At 38.9% G+C, this 20221-nt stretch overlaps 1 protein-coding gene and 1 long non-coding RNA gene across 3 annotated transcripts in view; one reads left to right on the forward strand and one right to left on the reverse strand.

Annotated features, from left to right (window-relative positions):
* Positions 1 to 5262, forward strand: part of ALG8 (ALG8 alpha-1,3-glucosyltransferase) — a 25852-nt gene extending 20590 nt beyond the window's left edge. Inside the window, 4 exon segments of the mRNA XM_032357293.1 lie at positions 129 to 268; positions 1573 to 1670; positions 2007 to 2079; positions 3600 to 5262. Coding sequence (XP_032213184.1) covers positions 129 to 268; positions 1573 to 1670; positions 2007 to 2079; positions 3600 to 3831 — 543 coding nt within the window. The 3' untranslated portion in view covers positions 3832 to 5262.
* On the reverse strand, positions 3277 to 20220 carry LOC116598468. Of its 2 annotated transcripts, none has more exons than XR_004289076.1 (3): positions 20026 to 20220; positions 8273 to 8352; positions 3277 to 3410 (listed from the first exon to the last, which is right to left on the reverse strand). It is a non-coding gene; the product is annotated as an uncharacterized LOC116598468 (long non-coding RNA). The 2 variants fall into 2 exon arrangements; XR_004289075.1 differs by lacking the exon at positions 20026 to 20220 and adding an exon at positions 15529 to 15576.
* Between the last annotated feature and the right edge of the window lies 1 nt (position 20221).

Genomic DNA, 20221 nt, shown 5'->3' on the forward strand with positions numbered 1-20221 from the left:
TTAATGGAGAATAAATAACCTAAGATCTACAGTTTTTCAGAGATTATATAAATTGTATTCGTCTGAAGACTTTCTGTAAAGCCTATTTTGAATTATATTGAAGTTTTATCTTTGCCTGTTGTTTCTAGCCCTCTGTTTTCTGTCTTTGGTTTAAACCTCAAGGGCCTAGAGGCTTTCTCCGATGTCTAATTCTTTGTGCCTTAAGTTCCTTCCTCTTTGGGTGGCACGTCCACGAAAAAGCCATACTCCTCGCAGTTCTCCCAATGAGGTAAGCAGATAATTCAGTCAGCTGGCATTTCTGGCAGATTTCCCAATGACCCTATTGTTTTCTGTTTGATCTGTCCGTTTTTGACATGTCCTGTGGGATAGGCAAAGGCAAAGATGTACAGGAGCAGATTTATACTAGGACAGGACAGGGATGCTTAACTTGGGATCCCTGGACCTGTGAAATTGCACGTACCGTTTCTGCATTTTTTTAAGAGGTACTATAGTGATTAAGAACCAGGATACTGGGCTGTTAGATCTGGATATTGAACGGCAGCATAGTATAGAAAAGCATGAGCTTTGGTGTCATCACATCTGTGAAAATAAGGTTCCATAGTTTCTTGGTAAGTGTTAGTCAAAGTCAGTATCGAGGCTATTATGGAATGAAATCTAACGTTTGTATAGCACTTCGCATTTTGCAGAACTTTTCTTGGGGTGCTTTTTGAAGGGGGTATTTTGTGGGGGCTTTTTTGTATTTTTTTCTTTTGAGCCTCACAGCAACCTGTAAGGTAATTAGGGTAAATGGATATCATTCTGTCTTAACATCTACAGAAACTGGAGCCCAGAAAGTTTAAGTGACTTACCTAAAGCCACATAGCTAGCAAGTAGCACAGTTAGGACTTAAACCTGATGTTATAATGCCTATTCCTGTAATCTTTTCACTGTACCATGCTTTAAAAAAAAAAAATTCAATGCAATAGTGTCCATTTTGTATAAAACTAAAACCGGATAGATGGATGGTAATATAATTAGCCTGTTTTTCTTGAGATTTCTCTCAAATCCTGTAAGAAATCATTTAAGCTCTGAAGGAACCTTAAGCAAATTTGTCACATCAGTACATGGCTTGTCTGGATTCATTCACCAATGTGGAGTTTCCAAATTAAGAAATAGGGCAAAACTGCTAATGTCTTTGGTCAGAATTCATACTAAGCACCATCAGGCACAGGGCACCACCCCACAGAAGAGCTATAGGGTTAGAAACTCCTAAGTCCTCTTTCCCTGGCTATCACCACTAGGCAGCTCCCAATCCCACAACATCCCTTTCCCTGGAGAAGGCAATTACTCAGGGAAGCAAGACTCTTTATGAATACGCCCCAGTTCACTATGGTACATTCTTCATAAATTTTCCCACTACATTAGTATTCTCAATTGAATTGGACCTATAGCAAAGATCAGTGTGTTATCTTATGCTTAAGTCAGTTCTAGAAATAATGATAGATGCAACTTGTTCTTAGTTTATTCAGGCTATCTGTAAGTGCCCAAGTTTCAGTTGTTTTAAGGAATTATTGTAAGAATTTTTATTTTTAGCCTTCTGTCTGTGGGAAAAGCAGGAGATGCTTCAATTTTTCTGATTCTGAGCACAACAGGACATTATTCCCTCTTCCCTCTGCTCTTCACTGCACCAGGTAAACAGCTTTGTTTTTTTTTTCTTTTTTAGAGAGAGAGATTTAGAGATTTGATATCCACACCCTTTTCATCAGGGCCTGAAGATCAATACTATCTGAGTTAAACAACTTTAAAATCTCTTGGAAGGAGTGAGCTCATCCATTGTCTTAAATAAAACCTCTAATTTGTCCCTAATCCTCAGTATCTTTAGATATCACAAAAATGCACAATTAAACTCAGAAACCTTAGCTAGCACTATATAGATGTGTCTGTGTGCTTATTATATTGCCTTATGTATCACAAATCATTTTCTTCTCAACTGAATTATCATCTGTATTTTTTCTTTATTTTAACAGAACTTCCCATTAAAATCTTACTCATGTTACTATTTACCATCTATAGTATTTCCTCGCTGAAGACTCTATTCAGGTAATCCAAAAAAGTACATTTAAAATTATGTTTGCTCTTGTGAAATGTTTCCTCTTAAATGGTCAGCTAAGCCTTTTAAAAATATTTTTTAAGTTGTAAAAATAATAGAACAGCATTACAAAAAATTGGCCAATTTTTTTTTAAGGAGAAATTACCCATAATCCTATCACTCTGACATGACAACATAGTTCATGTCTTTATTTTAAGGTATATTTGAGGAGGGACTACCTAGCTGAAATTAAAACCTTATAGGAAAACTAAAAATTGGAATGTAAAATATGCATTATGAGTAAAACCACGTAAATATAGATGCATAAAGCTAAAATACATGTAAAAATTTTTGTTATAGAATTATGGATAGAATTCTTTTAAACTTAATATAACTTTATCTGTATAATTTTTTTTTTATTACGTTATGTTAGTCACTATATAGTACATCATTAGTTTTTGGTGTAGTGTTCCATGAGTCATTGTTTGCTTATGACACCAAGTGCTCCATGCAATCCCTGCCTTCTTTTGGGAGGAGGGTGGGGGAATGGGTATATATATATTTTTTTAAGATTTAATTTATTATTTGAAAGAGAGTGTTCATGAGCAGGGAGAGGGGCAGAAGGAGAGGGAGAGAATCTCAAGCAGACTCCCTACTGAGTGCAGAGCCTGACATGGGCTCAATCTCACAACCCTGAGCTGAAACCAAGGTTTAACCAACTGAGCCTCCCAGGCGCCCCTGTATAATTTTTTAAAGCTTCCCTATGATTCATATCTGATTGTGTCCATGAACCTCATATACATAATTACATTAAAACCCAGGTATAACCATATGACCCAGCAACTGGACTCTTAGGTACTACCCAAAAGAACTGGAAATAGGGACACAGATCTTTGTATACCAATGTTCATTGCAGCATTATCCACAGGAGCAGACAGAGATTATATGAACTATCTAGAATAGGCAAATTCCCAGAGACAAAAAGTAAATTAGAGGCTACAGAGTAGGGGTGGGGGAGGAGGAACAGACAGTGATTATTGCGTAATGTTTCCAGAAATTCTGTTGGGGTGACAATATTTTGAAAGTGGCTAGTGGTTATGGTAGCACTGTTGGTCAGTCTACTTAATGGTACTAAAGTATATACTTTAAAATGGTTAAATAACAAATTGTATGTGATTGTATCAAAACAAAAATATTTTACCATCCATCCATTTATACTGTTGAGCATATTCTGACTCCAGTATCCCAGAATCTGCCTTTCCTCTTCCAGGCGCACAGCTGATTCCCTCAGCCGCTTCCGCCAGGTGATGGTGTAGGTGGCTGGTGATTGGCTGCATTTGGACTGTTGAGATAATGCAGTGCAATATCATTATCAGTTTTTTCTAAATGTGAAATTTAATGCATTCTTTGGACTCTGGCTTTGACTATTCTGCACATCAGGACAATGCAGGTGGGGAGCTTTAACCGAGAAATGTTTGCTACACCAGAGTGACACATTTAAAATCAGGCCTTTCTCTCCTTTTCTCTTCAGAAAAGAAAAGCCTCTTTTTAATTGGATGGAAACTTTCTACCTCTTCGGCCTGGGACCTCTGGAAGTCTTCTGTGAGTTCGTATTCCCTTTCACCTCCTGGAAGCTGAAGTACCCCTTTATCCCTTTGTTACTGACCTCAGTGTATTGTGCAGTGGGCATCACATATGCTTGGTTCAAACTGTACGTTTCAGTATTGACTGATCCTTCTGTCAGCAAGACAAAGAAACAATGAATAAAGGAACTGGTTGGATGTATTCCAAACAGTTATTTCATGGGAAATTAATCACAACTTGAAGAAAGTTGCTGGTGGCATGAACCATTCATTTCAGTTGTTCTGTTTGGAGGACCATTCTTCTAAACTTGGCCTTGCCCAGCCTAGCAACCTGATTGTCACCATGGTGAAAGCCATTTGTCCTCCAAAAGCAATGAAACATTTGAAATGAATCTCGCCTTGCCCTGTAAAATTGTCTGAGATCATCAGACTGCTGTGCTCGCTCAAGGCATGCAAGGCGTCTACCAAGAGCGTGATTATTTTTACCCTGTGAGGACCAGGTCAGGCTATAAAGCGTAATTAGAATCATGTGCTAAGGGAAGTGTAAATAAAATGCCATTTTGTATTTCTGAACAAAGAAGGTGTGGGATCATTACCGGCTCCTACACTTTGCTGTTGGCATGCGTGCAAGCAGGTGATGTACTGTCCCCATTCTATACACCTTGTTCCAGGAGTTTGGGTTGTTGCTGTTGTTGGAATTATACAGTGACTGTACTCAGAGAGCTGGGGGGAGTATTTAATGAACTGGTTTGGCCTGTCAGCAGAGGCTATAAACTGCATCTACACTTGCACTGATTTAAGGACATCTTGTCCAGTTTGTTCATTCTAAAAGCAACGTCTGTGGTTTTGATAAGGCTGCTACTTCTTAAACTTTCCTCATTTGAACAAACTTAAGTGGTCTTTGCAGCCTGGCCTTCCACTAGAGGACTTCATACACACTTTTTATCCAGGACCCCAGTCTGCTGCAGGTTCAAATTCAACTATTTATCTAGCCATCACCAGGACCTTTCACCCACTTTATTTACCCATTATCTCCTAAGAAGCTCAGAGTCCAAGGCCAATGGCAGCCTGGGATGCTAATCCAGCTATATACTCTCCCTTAAATTCACTCAACTCTGAGACTTCCTTAGAGTTTCATTGCAGAGATAAAAATAGGGCATTTGCCAAAGGGAGAGAGAAGCATAGCCCCTCTGGCCTACTTCCCTCACCACAGTACCCCTCACACTTGGGGCTCCAACTGTCCTAACAACTGAAAATTGCCAGAGTGCCATGCTATTTTGTACCTCTGCTTTCTTTCACTCATTCTCCTGTGCGCTCACTCTCTCTCAGCTGACTTTTCTACCCTGTCATCTGATTGTACATACTTCTTCAAGATCAAACATAACCACTACCATATCTATTAATAGACTGGTAGTACAGTGTAGTGATTAAGAGTAGGAGCCCTGGAGTCATACAGCCTGATTGAAAACCCTGCCTCCATCATTTTCTGTTTGTAGCCAAGTTATTTAGCCATCCTTTGCCTCTAGGTCCTTGTCTCTAAAATGATCACCCAAAAAAATCAGAACCCTGCCTGACACAGGAATGTTCAATAAATATCACCTGTTACTTTTATGAATACTTTCCTCTCCTGTCTCTCCCCCACCTCCCAGAATTGAGTACCCTCACCATGGGCGCTTCCTTGCTGGGGAGTCTCCTTCTACCATTAACCTGTTTACCTGTTCCCCAGGAGCCACTGGCAGTTTGAAAGCAGAAATCACACTTGCCCTAAAATAGCCCATTTTTGGCACAGTTGAATGAATGAAGCACACAACACAGGCCATGATTAAAATCCAAGTATTTACTAATACTAACATTAACACAAGAGACTCAGTATAGTTCACATCTTGGTCAATTGGTGTGCAAGCCAAAAACAAAAACAAAACAAAACAAAACAAAAAAAACAACTAGAAGTTACATTTGGACACATCTCCACAAGGCCAAATTTAACTGTACTTTGTAGGTGGTTCTGTGAAGTCAGAACTGGAGGAGCTTATCTTGTGCAGAGATTTCCAGAATGTTCTGTAGAGCCTGGGATGTCCTTGAGAGTTGGCTGAGAGGCTCTGGGCCCTGTCCCATCTTCTACCAAAGCAAATATGCTTTGATCTATTTCATATATTGGGTTTCACATAAATTTTTGTTTGACCAAAAAGTTCAAAGTCCAAATACATTCCCTTTAAATACATTCCCTCTTACATTATCAGGTCAGGAGGGAAATGGCTCCAGAGACAGCCATAGCTTATTGGTGCCAACATGGATTAGAACCTAGACTTCCTGCCTACAGCCCATGAGTCCCAAGTACGATACATCATATTCACGTATTTAGATTTTGTGAGATGTGGCTGATTTTCAAGAACAAATTCCTAGGTTTCAGCAGTTGCTAAATAAACCAAAGTGCTGCTTCAGAATGTTCTGAAATCTAGAATTAAGCAATGTCAAGAACAAGCTAAGGTTACTATCAAAATTTTAAAAAGATATATAAATAAATAACTCATTTTTTACCTGCTCTTGATATGTAGTGTGCCAGCATTTAACAAGATAAAAGAAAAGAAAGGTGGGAGGGACTTGGTATTTTTGGTCACAGTGTCTTTTTCCCCTAGCAGAGGGGTAGAGCCAGAACTAGAAGGGAGCAAAGGAGAGATACGCTGCCTTCCCAGCCTGAAACTGGGAAGTTCCCTTGTTAATGACTTCCACCTGAAAGCTGCTCCTTGAGAAGGAAGCCCTTCAGTGTCAGGGAGATGCCCCCTACATAGATATATACCCCATATGGCTGTTTGCAGTTAATGGGACAGAAAAGCATTCCAATAAAATACGGCCTTTGAAAAAGAGGTTAGTCTTAAGTAGTTTGATGGAATTATATTTCCAGCATGATTGTGGTAAAAAGCAAATCTTTTGACCTCTCTATCCCCTTTCTTGTGCACCAAAAAAGCAGGCTACTATGCTAATGGCATAGTCTGAGATTAGAACAAATTTATAGACCTCAAAAACTTGAATCAATACAGCCATTAGTATCTCACAATGAAGTCCCATATTCAGCATCCTCATTTTATAGAAAGGTCGATAAATGTACCAGTTTTTTATTTTGGTCTCAGGAGTCAGAAAGAAAAACAATATGCTTGTATACATAAAACAACTACAAAAGGGACAGGACCCAAGATACTCCTATGTCCAGAATCACGTATCTTTAGAATCCTAGAAAGGCTCTCAGAAGTTCACTTGGGCCACATTCATTTTTTACAGTTTTCCTGACAGAATAAATAGGCAGTATGGAGGTGTTCACCCCTTCATAAAATAGCCTCTCCCATGTTTCTTAGGGCAGTTAGTGCTGAATTCATATTTTCCTTTCTCTGACTTTAACCAGTTAGTCTCTGGAGCAATACATAGTGAGGTTTACTCCCATTTCTGATAGCCCTTCGGTGATTCACAAAGGGAAAATCCCATAATTGTGTCCCCTACTGTTGAGTGCCAGGTATTCTGCGAGGCATTCCCTCTTTTACCCTTCCTAAAACTTTGGGAATCAAATTCATTCATTATTCCTTCAAAGAAAAGAATTCACTGTGGGGCATCTGGGTGGCTCAGTCATTATCAAGCGTCTGCCTTTGGCTCAGGTCATGATCCCAGGGTCCTGGGATGGAGCCCCACGTCGGGTTCCCTGCTCAGCGGGAAGCCTGCTTCTCCCTCTCTCACTCATCCTAGTTGTGTTCCCTCTCTTGCTGTGTCTCTCTTTGTCAAATAAATAATAAATAAAATATTTTTTTAAAAAAATTCCCTGAATTCCTACTGAATGTCTCATACTATGCTAGGTGCTAGGGATCAAAAGTTAAGTGAGAGACATATTCCTGTTCTCAAGGAATTTATATTCTTGTGGCTGGACAGTCATGAAAGCCAGGAAGAGTGGCATGGGTCCAAGTTGGAGAAGTAGGCAAAGCCCAAGTCCTGTAGGGTCTTTTTAAGCCATTGTAAGGAATTAAAGTTTATTTTGACTACAGTGGGAATGAAAGGGTTTAAAATTTCCCGAATTTCATTTTCATGAACATGGAGCAAAATTCAGAGGGTCGGCAGCCACCTAGTTCCCCTACCAAGAGGGCAACCATTGCTCCCAGCATCTTGTTTGTATATCATTCCAGAGATGCCAGCCAAACTCAATGCCCAAACAAGTGTTTATATACACACAGATAATACTCAGAGCCACATAATATCTGCTTCAGTTATCTACTGCAGCATAACAAACTTCGTGCCTGAAAACAGCACCTTCCTCATCTCAAAATCTGTAGGTCGACAGTCCAGGTGCAGCCTGTTAGGTCCTCTACTTTGGGGTCTCTCACAGGCTGCAGTGAAGGTGTCACTTGGAGCTGTGTTCTCACCTCAAGGCTTGACTGGGGACAGATGTGCTTTCATGCCCACACAGTTGTTGGCAGAATGCAGTTCTTTGTGGATTACAGAACTGATGCCCTCAGTTTCTTGATGACTGTTGGGTGGAGGCTACCCTCAGTTCCCTGCCACAGATGACTCTCCAGAAGGTAACGCACAACCGAGCAATAGGCTTCATCAAAGTAAGCAAGGTAGCAAGACAGATGTACGTTACCTCACGTGATATAATCATGGAAGTGACAGCCGGTCACCTTTGCTCCATTCCGTATGTTGGAAGGAAGTCACATCTCCCATCTACACGGAAAGGGAGGGGATTACACTTGGCATGAGTACCAGGAAGCAGAGATAATTGGGGGCTATTTTAGAGTCTGTCCATTAAGGTAACCATTGTATAGATGGTTAGCTTAAAATAAATAAAATAAATAATTTATTTAACAAGTTTTAGTGGAACTTTAAGTTGTTTCCAGTATATTTGCTAGTATAAATACTGCAATAATAGTGATACTTCACTCTGCACATGTGCTAGGATTGCACGTGTCATAGGATTAAATTTCTAGAAATAGTTCCTGGGTTGAAAGCTATGTGCATTTAAATTTTGGTTGGGGCGCCTGGGTGGCTTAGTTAGTTAAGCAACTGCCTTTAGTTCGGGTCATGATCCCAGGATCCTGGGATTGAGCCCCATATCAGGCTCCCTGCTAAGCAGAGAGTCTGCTTCTCCCTCTCCCTCTTCCTGCTGCTCCTCCTGCTTGTGTTCTCTCTCTCTCTCTCTCAAATAAATAAAATCTTTGAAAAATAAAAAATAAAATTTGGCTGATTGCAATGGTGTATATTGAACTAGAGGATATTATACTAAGCAAAATAAGTCAATGAGAGAAAGACAAATATCATATGATCTTGCTCATATGTGCAATATGAAAAACAGCTCAGAGGACCACAGGGGAAGGGAGGGGAAAATAACACAAGATGAAATCAGAGAGAAAAAGAGACTCAACCATAAGAAACAACCTAAATGTTGCTGGAGGGGAGGTGGGTGGGGGGATGTGGTAGCTGGGTGATGGGCATTGGGGAGGGCACATGATGTGATGAACACTGGGTATTCTGTACAACTGATGAATCACTGAACTCTACCTCTGAAGCTAATAATATACTCTATGTTAATTGATTAAAAATAAGTAAATAAAAATTGTTTGAATATTTGTTATTACCAAGTTAGTCATAAAAAGCAACCAGTTGGGGGCACCTTGCTGGCTCAGCTGGTACAGCATTCTATTCTTGATCTCAGGATCATGAGTTCAAACCCCATGTTGGGCATAAAGCAACTTAAAGGAAGAAAGAAAAAAAAAAAAGAAATTTTGCCGGTTCATGTTCCACAGGCAATGCATGAGGATGGTGGTTTCTCCCACAAACTTTGATCTTTGCCCATGATGTCTGAGTCATACTCATTTACAGTTCTCTTACTAGAAAGAGTAGAATCTTTTCACATGTTTAAGAGCCATTTGTATGTTCTCTTCTGAAAATTTTATATTCTTTGCCACTTTTCCTATTAGATTTTTCACTTTTTCTTATTGACCAGTAAGTCAATATATATTTCTTGAAACTCATTCCACTTGTGAAGAATTACCTGGGTGCAAGACTATGGAGATTAACAGAAGAAGAGTGATGGAAGGGTGACAGAGAAGCGTATGGGCTTGGAGTTGGAATTGACAGGAGTTTGAAATGAAAATGGATTCAATGTTGGGCTTGGGGGTAAGAACGGACCCCTTAGAGCCCCTGTATTTCGTGTGTTGGTTGCATCTGGATGGTTGGTGGCACCATTTGCTCAGATGGGAAAAATGTAGAAGAAGCCAGAAGATGGTAAGGTGGTACATGAGCTTCGTTTTGTAAATTGTAAAAAGAAAAACTAGGACCTTGGTTTGGAAAGATTTTTTATTATTATTATTTTAAGATTTTATTTATTTGTTAGAGAGAGAGACCATGAGCAGAGGGAGCAGCAGAGGGAGAGGTAGAAGCAGACTCTTCACCGAGTAGGGATCCCAGACTCGGGGCTCAGTCCTAGGACTCCAGGATCATAACCTGAGCCAAAGGCTGACACTTAACCACCTAACCAATTGAACCACTCAGGCACCTCTGGAAAGATTTTTTTGAAGACACAAAGCATAAAAATTAGATTGATAAAATTTACTACATTAGAATTTTATTTCTGTGACTTCTGTACAATAGGTGGCCTTATAAACAAAGTTAAAAGACAGACAACAGATTAGGGGAGAGTATTTAATAATATACAAAACAAAGGATTCATATTACCTCAAATAAGAAGTTTCTACAAATAATTTTTAAGGGACAATTCTAAAGAAAATAATCAAAATTTATGAATAGGCAACCAAACAGAAGGAAACCTAAATGGAACCCGAATGGAAAATAACTATTTTTTTTTTAAAGATTTTATTTATTTATTTGTCAGAGAGAGTGAGCACAGGCAGACAGAATGGCAGGCAGAGGCAGAGGGAGAAGCAGACTCCTGCTGAGCGGGGAGCCCGATGTGGGACTCGATCCCAGGACACTGGGATCATGACCTGAGCCAAAGGCAGCCGCTTAACCAACTGAGCCACCCAGGCGTCCCGGAAAATAACTATTTTCACTGGATAATAGGGAAATGCAAATTAAAACAAGATTGAGGGGCACCTGGGTGGCTCAGTGGGTTAAAGCCTCTGCCTTCGGCTCAGGTCATGGTCCCGGGGTCCTGGGATCGAGCCCCGCGTCGGGCTCTCTGCTCGGTGGGGAGTCTGCTTCCTCCTCTCTCTCTCTGCCTGCCTCTCTGCCTACTTGTAATCTCTGCCTGTCAAATAAATAAATAAAATCTTTAAAAAAAAAAAAAAAGATTGAGATCCCATTTTTCACCATCAGACAAAAATTAAAGTCTAACAATAGAAAACATTGCTACTTTCACATATATTGTGGATGGAAATAGAAACTGAATCAGTCTTTTTATAAAGGAATTTGGTGGTATCTAATAAAATTGAAAATTCATATATTTTGAAGCTCAGCAATTCTAGTTCTAAATACAGACCCTTAAACTCTTGATCATGAACTTAAGGAGGTAATTTATACACAATATCTAAAGATTTAAAACCACACACCACAAATTGTTTTATATTATTCATTAATTCATTTATTTATTACTGCAAATGTATTAATATGGACACTAATATACATATGTCCATATTATGGTTGTCTCTAGGAAGGAAGGAAAGAGACTAGGACTGAGGATTGAGGTCAAGAATTTAAGCTCTGGGGGCGTCTGGGTGGCTCAGTGGGTTAAAGCCTCTGCCTTCGACTCAGGTCATGATCCCAGGGTGCTGGGATCGAGCCCCGCATCAGGCTCTCTGCTCAGCGGGGAGCCTGGTTCCTCCTCTCTCTCTGCCTGCCTCTCCACCTACTTGTGATCTCTGTCTGTCAAATAAATAAATAAAATCTTAAAAAAAGAAAAAAAGAATTTTAGCTCTGTACTATATTATTTACGTATTTTGTGAAGGAGAATATACAAATGTGTGCATGTACGTATACACATCAAGAAATAATGATTTGAGGGCGCCTGGGTGGCTCAGCGGGTTAAAGCCTCTGCCTTCGGCCCAGGTCATGATCCCAGGACCCTGGGTTCGAGCCCCGCATCGGGCTCTCTGCTCAGTGCAGAGCCTGCTTCTCTCTCTCTCTCTCTCTCTCTCTGCCTGCCTCTCTGCTACTTGTGTTCTCTGTCAAATAAATAAATAAAATCTTAAAAAAAAAAAAAAGAAAATGATTTGAGGTAAATACAACAAAATGTTACAATGGTAAAAATAAGGGTATTTGTTATATTGTTCCTTATACTTGTAAATTTTTTTTAAATTTTCTCAGTGTGAAGAAGACTTATTTTTGGACATACTTAATTTGAGATGTTTGTAAGATATCCTGGTAGAGACTTTAAGCAGGATAACAGATGCATCATTTGAGCTCAGGAAACTGAGTTGGGCTTGAGTATACAAGTTGGAGTCATCAATATATACTTGATAATTAAGGCCAAGGGAGTAGATATGTCACCTAAGGAAAGAGAATAGATAGTAAAGAGAAGAGGACCCAGGACAAGTCTTGAGGAAATCTAACATTTGCAAGCTAAAAAGAAAAAGAAAAGAGACATCGAAGGAAACTGATAAAATGAAGCCAGTGAAGCAAGAGAAGAATTAGGAGTGCATGCTGTCCTGGAAGCTAAAGGAAGAGAGTGTTCATCAAAAGTATGGAAATGATGACTGAGTCTAACGCCGGTAAGATGTTGAGTAAAACTGTTACCAAGGGGTGTGGTATCATGGAGGTCATTGGTTTTCTCATTAGAGCAATTTAATTGAAGGCGAGAACAGAAAGACATTGTCATGGGTGAACAAGATTTCCTAGACAAGACACACAAAACACAATGACAACGGGGGGATATGAATATATCTGACTACATAAAAACAGTAAATTTCATTTGTGTTGAGAGTATCTGTGGAATTACTAGAGATCAGCCAGTAAAAAAGATGATCAAAAAGAAAAGTGAGTAAAAGATAATTAATAATTAAGTAAAAATTAACTAATTAAGCAAAAATTATCTAATTAAGTAAAAGATAATTAGCTGATTAACAATCAACTAATTCAGAACAACTAATTCAGAAGAGGAACCTGGAAGAGTCAATAAATATGAAAAGATATTCAACTTTACTAATAATCAAGGAAAGAAAACAATAATGAAATAGCATTTCTACCAACAGATTGGCAAAATCAAAGTTTGGCAATGGCAGCAGGCAAGGGTTAAAAAGGATGTGGGGAAACCAAGAGAAGCAAAAAATGGTAAAACGAGGTTTTTTTTTTAAGATTTTATTTATTTATTTTTTAAAGATTTTATTTATTTAACAGGCAGAGAGAGAGGAAGAAGTAGGCTCCCTGCTGAGCAGAGAGCCCGCCATGGGGCTCGATCCCAGGACCTTGGGATCATGACCCGAGCCGAAGGCAGAGGCTTTAACCCACTGAGCCACCCAGGTGCCCCATGAAGATTTTATTTATTTATTTGATTGAGAGAACGAGTTGGGTAGGGAAGAGTCAAGAAGGACTTCTGTCCAGAAGGAGAAAGAAAAGCAGACTCCCTGCTGAGAAGGGAGCCCAACAAAGGTCTCCATCCCAGGACACTGGGATCATGACTTAAGCTGAAGACATGTTTAACCAACTGAGCCACCCAGGTGCCCCTGAACTAATTAAGGTTTAGCAAGATGCTGGACATAAGAGAAACATCCTAATTAATGATTAGAAAAGGTAATAAAATATAAGCTATCATTCTTAACAGCAACAGAAACTATACACACCTAGAGGCAAACTAATAAAAATGTGTAATAATTTTATGGAGAAAACTATAAAGTTTTAATGAGGAATATAAAAAGAATGAATGGAGAAATATATACAATATACACAATGTCCATGCATGAGAAGGCCTAGCATTCTTTTTTAAGGTTTTACTTATTTATTTGAGAGAGAGAGCACACACATGGGGTACATGAGTGGTGTGAGGAACAGAAGGAGAGAGAGAGGGACAAGCAGAGAGGCTCAATCTCACAACCTTGAGATCATGACCTGAGCCAAAATCAAGAGTCCAATGCTTAACTGACTGAGCCAACCAGGTGCCCCTCAGCATTTTAAATATATAGATTATCCTTTTAAATATATAGATTATCCTCAAATTAGTTTATAAATTTATTACAGTTCCAACCAGTACCCCCAATTTCCAGGGAATGTGACAAGGTGATTTTATAAAATCCTGAGGAATAATAGAATTGTACAAATAGTAATAATAACTGCTAATACTTATTGTGAGCTAGCATTTGAAAAAACAATGTGGGGGACACACCCTACCAGATGTAACAGAATATTACAAAGTTGTAGCTATCAGTGTGATATAGGTAGAGTGACTGGCAAAGAAATACATGAAACGAAATAGAGTTCAGAAACAGACCATGGCTGTTAACCCTCCCTTCTGTGGTAATCATTTCACAATATACACTTGCTTCAAATCATCACATTTTACACCTTCAATTATATTCTATATTGCAATAATATTGCAGCACCTCTGGAAGTTTGTTTTTATTTTAAAAGAAAAATAAATAGACCATAGCACTTCTGAGAGCATGATATATATATTAGAGTTGGAGTTGATTATTGGTGGGGAAATGATGAACTATTTAATATACGGTGTCGGGCAAGTTCTCATATGTAACATTCCACACACTCAACACAAAAAAATCCAAATGGATTAAAGACTTAAACATGAAAAACTAAAACTTGGGAAGAAAATATAGGATCATGTCTTTATGATCATAGAATAAAGGTTTCTTAAACATATGAAAAACATAGACCATAAGAAGAAGATTGACATATTTGACTAAATCAGTATTTTAAACTTCTGTATTATAAAGAAAGAAAGAAAGAGAGAGAGAAAGAAAGAAGGAAAGAAAGAAAACTCCATAAATAATGTTTGAAGGCAAGCAACAGATTTGGAAAAGTTATCTGCCACAAACATAACAAGGGATTAGCATTAGAACTGATAGAAGAGGGGTGCCTAGGTGGCTCAATGGGTTAAAGCCTCTGCCTTCAGCTAAGGTCATGGTCTCAGGGTCCTAGAATTGAGCCCCGCATCGCATCGGGCTTTCCGCTCAGTGGGGAGCCTGTTTCCCCCTCTCTCTCTGCCTGACTCTCTGCCTATTTGTGATCTCTGTCTTCTCAAATAAATAAATAAAATCTTTTAAAATTTTTTTTAAAAAGAACAAATAAAAGAATTTCTACAAATCAATAAATAAAAGAATTCAAAAGAAAAAAATGGGCAGGGCGCCTGGGTGGCTCAGTCCATTAAGCATCCGCCTTCAGCTTAGGGTCCTGGGATAGAGCCCCATGTTGGGCTCCCTGCTCAGTGGGGAGCCTGCTTCTCCCTCTCCCTCTGCCTGCTGTTCCCCTGCTTGTGCTCTTTCTCTGTCAAATAAATAAATAAAATCTTTTTAAAAATCTTATAAAAAAATTAAAATATATTTTAAAAAAAGAAAAAAATGGGCCAAGGATAAAACCCTACAATTTGCTGAAGAAAGGACCCAGATGACCAATAAAGACCAAAATGAAAGACTTCTCATAACCTCTCATCATATTTGCATTATATTTACATTAAATAATCATACTCTCGCTCTCTCATATAAAATCTTTAAAAAAAATGTATTTAAGGGGTGCCTGGGTGGCTCAGTGGGTTAAGCCTCTACCTTCGGCACAGGTAATGATCTCAGGGTCGTGGGATCCAGCCCTGCATCAGGCTCTCTGCTCAGTGGGGAGTCTGCTTCCCTCTCTTTCTGCCTGCCTCTCTGCCTACTTGTGATCGCTCTCTGTCAAATAAATAAATATTTTTTTAAATGTATTTAAGGGAAAAAATGGGGGTACCTGTGTAGCTGTGTAGCTCAGTCAGTTAAGTATCCAACTCTTGATGTCAGCTCAGGTCCTGAGTTTAAGTCCCAGGTTGGTCTCCATGCTGAGCATGGAGACTACATGAAGAAAAGAAGAGGAAGGAGGAGAGGGAGAGAGGAAGGAAAAAAAAATGTATTTTTTAAAAGATTTTTATTTATTTATTTATTTATTTGACAGGCAGAGAAGCAGGCAGAGAGAGGAGGAAGCAGGCTCCCTGCTGAGCAGAGTCCGATGCGGGGCTGGATCCCAGGACCCTGAGACCATGGCCCGAGCCAAAGGCAGAGGTTTCAACCCACTGAGCAACCCAGGTACCCTGAAAAAAATGTATTATTGATACCACATTACCAAAATAATCTTTAAAAAGTAAGTTGGAGACCTCACACTGTCTGATTTCAAAACAGTACAAAATAATAGTAATCAAGATGGCCATTTGTTTACAACCTGGTTTTTAAATGGTCAAAGACCTTCAATAGACAATTCTCCAAAGAAGATACACACACAACCTACATGTTGGTATGTGAAAAGAAGCTCGGGGCACCTGGGTGGCTCAGTGGGTTAAGCCTCTGCCTTCGGCTCGGGTCGTGATCTCAGGGTCCTGGGATCGAGCCCTATGTCGGACTCTCTGCTCAGCAGGGAGCCTGCTTTCCCCTCTCTCTCTCTGGCTGCCTCTCTGTCTGCTCTGCTTGTGATCCCTCTCTCTGTCAAATAAATAAATAAAATCTTAAAAAAAAAAAAAAGAGAAGCTCAACATCACTAATCATAAGAGGAATGCAAATCAAAACCACAATGAGATAATATCTCACACTTAATAAGATGGCCATTATCAAAAGAACAGTATTGTCAAGGACAAAGAGACCTTGGAACCCTTAGGCACCATGAGAATGTAAAATGGAACAGCCATTATGGAAAACAGTATAGAAGTTCCTCAGAAAAATAAAAAAATAGAATTGCCATATAATTCAGCCATCCCATTTCTGCAAATATATCTAAAAGAATTCAAAGCAGGATCTTGGGCTATTTGCATATACCTATTTTCACTGCAGCACTAATCATAGTAGATTTAAAAAAAAAATGTCCATTGAGAGATAAATGAATAAAGAAGATGTCGGAGGCACCTGGGGGTTTCTCTCAGTTAAGCATCGGACTCTTGATTTCAGCTCAGGTCATGATTTCAGGATTATGAGATCAAGGCCCATGTGGAGCTTTGCGCTCAGCTGGGCATCTGCTTCTCTCCATCTCCCTTTGCCCATCTCCCTGCTTGTGCAGTGTTCACTCTCTCTAATAAATAAATCTTTTTTAAAAAACTTTATTTATTTATTTTGACAGAGAGAGATCCCATGTAGGCAGAGAGGCAGGCAGAGAGATAAGGGGAAGCAGGCTGCCCACTGAGCAGAGAGCCCGATGCAGGGCCCGATCCCAGGACCCTGAGACCATGACCTGAGCTGAAGGCAGAGGCTTTAACGCACTAAGCCACCCAGGCGCCCTAAATAAATCTTTTTAAAAATCTTGTAGTATATGTATTTTGTGACAGAATATTATATAGCCTCAAAAAGGAAGAAAATCCTGTCACATGCAATGATATGGGTTAACCTCAAGGTTATACATTATAGTAAGTGAAATAAGCCAGTCACAAAAGGGAAAATATTGTATAATTCCACACATAGGAAGAATCTACAGAGGTCAGAATCCTAGAAATTAGAAGGGTGGTTGCCAAAGCTGAGGGGAGGAGGGAAAAGGAATTAGTGTTTAATGGGTATAGAATTTCCGTTTTGCAGGATGAAGTTCTAGAGATATGTTGCACTACAATGTGAATATATTTAACACTATTGAACTACACACTTAAAAATGGTTAAGATGGTAAATTTAATGTTATGTATTTTTTACCATAATAAAAAGCTAAAATTTTAATTTAGCAACATAAATTTATTATTACGTTAAGATATCATAAATTCAAAAGTATATAAAATGCATATGTAAAGTTAAAAATAATAAAATGTACACCCATGTACCCACCACACAGCTTAGAAGTAGAATAGTATTAATATCTTAAAGGCCTTCTATGTGCTTTTTCTTCTCCAGAGATAACTATTCTGAACATTTATGTTAATCCTTTTCTTGTTTTTCTTTACAGTTTTACCACTAATATGTGTATCTCTAAACAATGTATTTTTTTTAAGATTTTATTTATTTATTTGACAGACAGAGATCACAAGTAGGCAGAGAGGCAGGCCGGGGCGGGGGGGTGGGAAGCAGGCCCACCGCCAAGCAGGGATGCAGGGCTCGATCCCAGGGCCCTGGGATCATGACCTGAGCTGAAGGCAGAGACTTTAACCCACTGAACCACCCAGGTGCCCCTAAACAATGTATTTCTGCCTAATATTGAACTTTATATAAATGGAATTACATATTCCCCTATAACTTATCTGTGGTTCCCTTATCATTTATTCACTTTTTTAAAAAATTTTTTAAAGATTTTATTCATTTATTCACTTTTTAACATGGCTCTCTTTTTTGAGATTCATCATACTAATACAGAGATACACCTTTCTATGAAAATATCACAATTTATCTTCTGTTCTGTTCTGAATGCACATTTAGGATGTTTCTAGTTTGGGATTATTACAAATGGCTACTCCTCCTGTGAATATTATACATCTCCTTGTCCTGGTACATGTATGTGAAAGTTTCTCTGGACATTAGAGTATAGGCTTGGAGTACAGACTTTTAGGGATTGAAAACAATCTAAATATCTATCAAAAGGGTAATGGATAAATAAAATATGACATTTATATGATGGAATATTATATAGTAGTCAAAAAGGAATGACCATGTAGAGACAAAAGTGAGAGAAAAGAGGAACAATGAATTATACTACTGAGGTAAAAAAATTAAAAACACACATACCACAATACTAAATATATATAAAAATATAAAAAGTGAACTGCAAGTATATACACTAAACTCATGATAATGGTCCTCTGGGGAAGAAAGGAAAGGGGAATACAGCTTTATCTACAGTGTTTTATTTCCTTTTAAAAAAAGGTTAAAAATAAATAAGACAAGGGGCTCCTGGGTGGCTCAGTCGGTTAAGTGTCTGCCTTCAGCTAGGGTCATGATCTCCAGGTCCTGGAATCAAGCCCCATATCAGGGCTTTCTGCTCCTTGGGGAGTCTGCCTTTCCCTCTTCTGCTCCCCTTGCTTGTGCTCTGTCAATGAAATAAATATCTTTAACAAATAAAAAAATAAATAGGACAAAATATTAATGGTTGTTAATATTAGGTGGTAGAATATGCGTATTTGTTATCGTATTCTTTGTAATTTTTTGTCTTTTAAGTTTTGTTTTAGAAAAAAAAAAAGGCCCAAATTGGACTCAGAAGACTGTGGGGAAGAAGAATGTGTAAACATCATTTAAATATTTTTAGGTGTTTGCCTAAGAGTTCATCTAGTATTCAAAATTTACATAATCTTACTGTGGAGAATTTTTAGTGGTTTTCCTTTTTTTGATGTAATTTTAAAATAAACACTGTGGTTTTTTTTTTTTTTTTAATTGCAGAGCAGCTTTTTCATAGGTCATACTATTTCCATAGGATAGACTCCCAGCCCCGTAATTACTGGATCAAAGAATGTGAAACTTTGAAACACTTGCTGCCTTCCAGGAAACTCCCAATATACATTACTTTAGGAAATCCTAACTTGATATATAGCTCTGGGAGTGCTTCTTATAGGCACAAAAGGTCTATCCTTTAACCACTCTCTCTTTACTTCTTAAATGTTTTATTTATTTGACAGAGAGAGGGCATAAGCAGGAGAGAGGCAGAGGCGGAGGGAGAAGCAGGCCCTCTGCTGAGGGGAAGCCACCCTCTGGACTTGATCCCAGGACCCTGAGATCATGTCCTAAGCTGAAGGCAGAGGTTTAAACAACTGAGCCACCCAGGCCCCCCAAACCTCTCTTAACTGATATTATATTCTACTGCTTTAGAGCTCAATACCTTGTACAAATACACTTTTGCAATAACCTCGGGTTTGATCAGCATTCATCTAGATAAAATGTTGCTCTCACTAATAAAGACATCTTCACTCAAATCAGTAAGGATTTTCTACAGAGAGCTCTTCAAAGGTAGAAGCTCCCCATTACTGGAGGCAGGTAAGCAGAGACGGGACACTTAGTAGAATGTTATAAATTCCTTCTTTCTTTCATTCCCCAAACCTTTAGGTAACAGCTTTTTCCTTCGACCACGTGCAAGGACCTGAAGACCCACAGATGAAAAATTTTAGGGTGCTGCCACCCAGGCTAACTTTCAAGTTTGGCTAAATGGTTAGGTCCTGGTGTCTTCTGAATTCTTTGTTGCTGGCTGTACCTTAATTTTAGGTTCTGGAAGGTGTATCTGTGAAAGGCGGGAAACCCAGGAAATGCAAACAAGCTTTTATGAGATTTCATTTAATTATGTTTCTTAGAACAATCTATTAAGCTTACCTGTGGGTGTTGGATACAGAGAAAAATTCTGGAAGAAGGACCATTCAGGGTCAGGAAAGGGAGAGGCAATTCCTGGTTGGAGGGGTGGGGGAGTGAACCAAAAAAAGCAGTTACCTACTAGTCTTCTTCCAGTTTTGCTCATTTCCTGTAGCCCCGAACCTACAGTATCAAGCCCCCAAACCCTACCAGCCAGAAT

This window comes from Mustela erminea, chromosome 9 (genome assembly GCF_009829155.1).
Source record: "Mustela erminea isolate mMusErm1 chromosome 9, mMusErm1.Pri, whole genome shotgun sequence".
NCBI classification, from domain to species: Eukaryota; Metazoa; Chordata; class Mammalia; order Carnivora; family Mustelidae; genus Mustela; species Mustela erminea.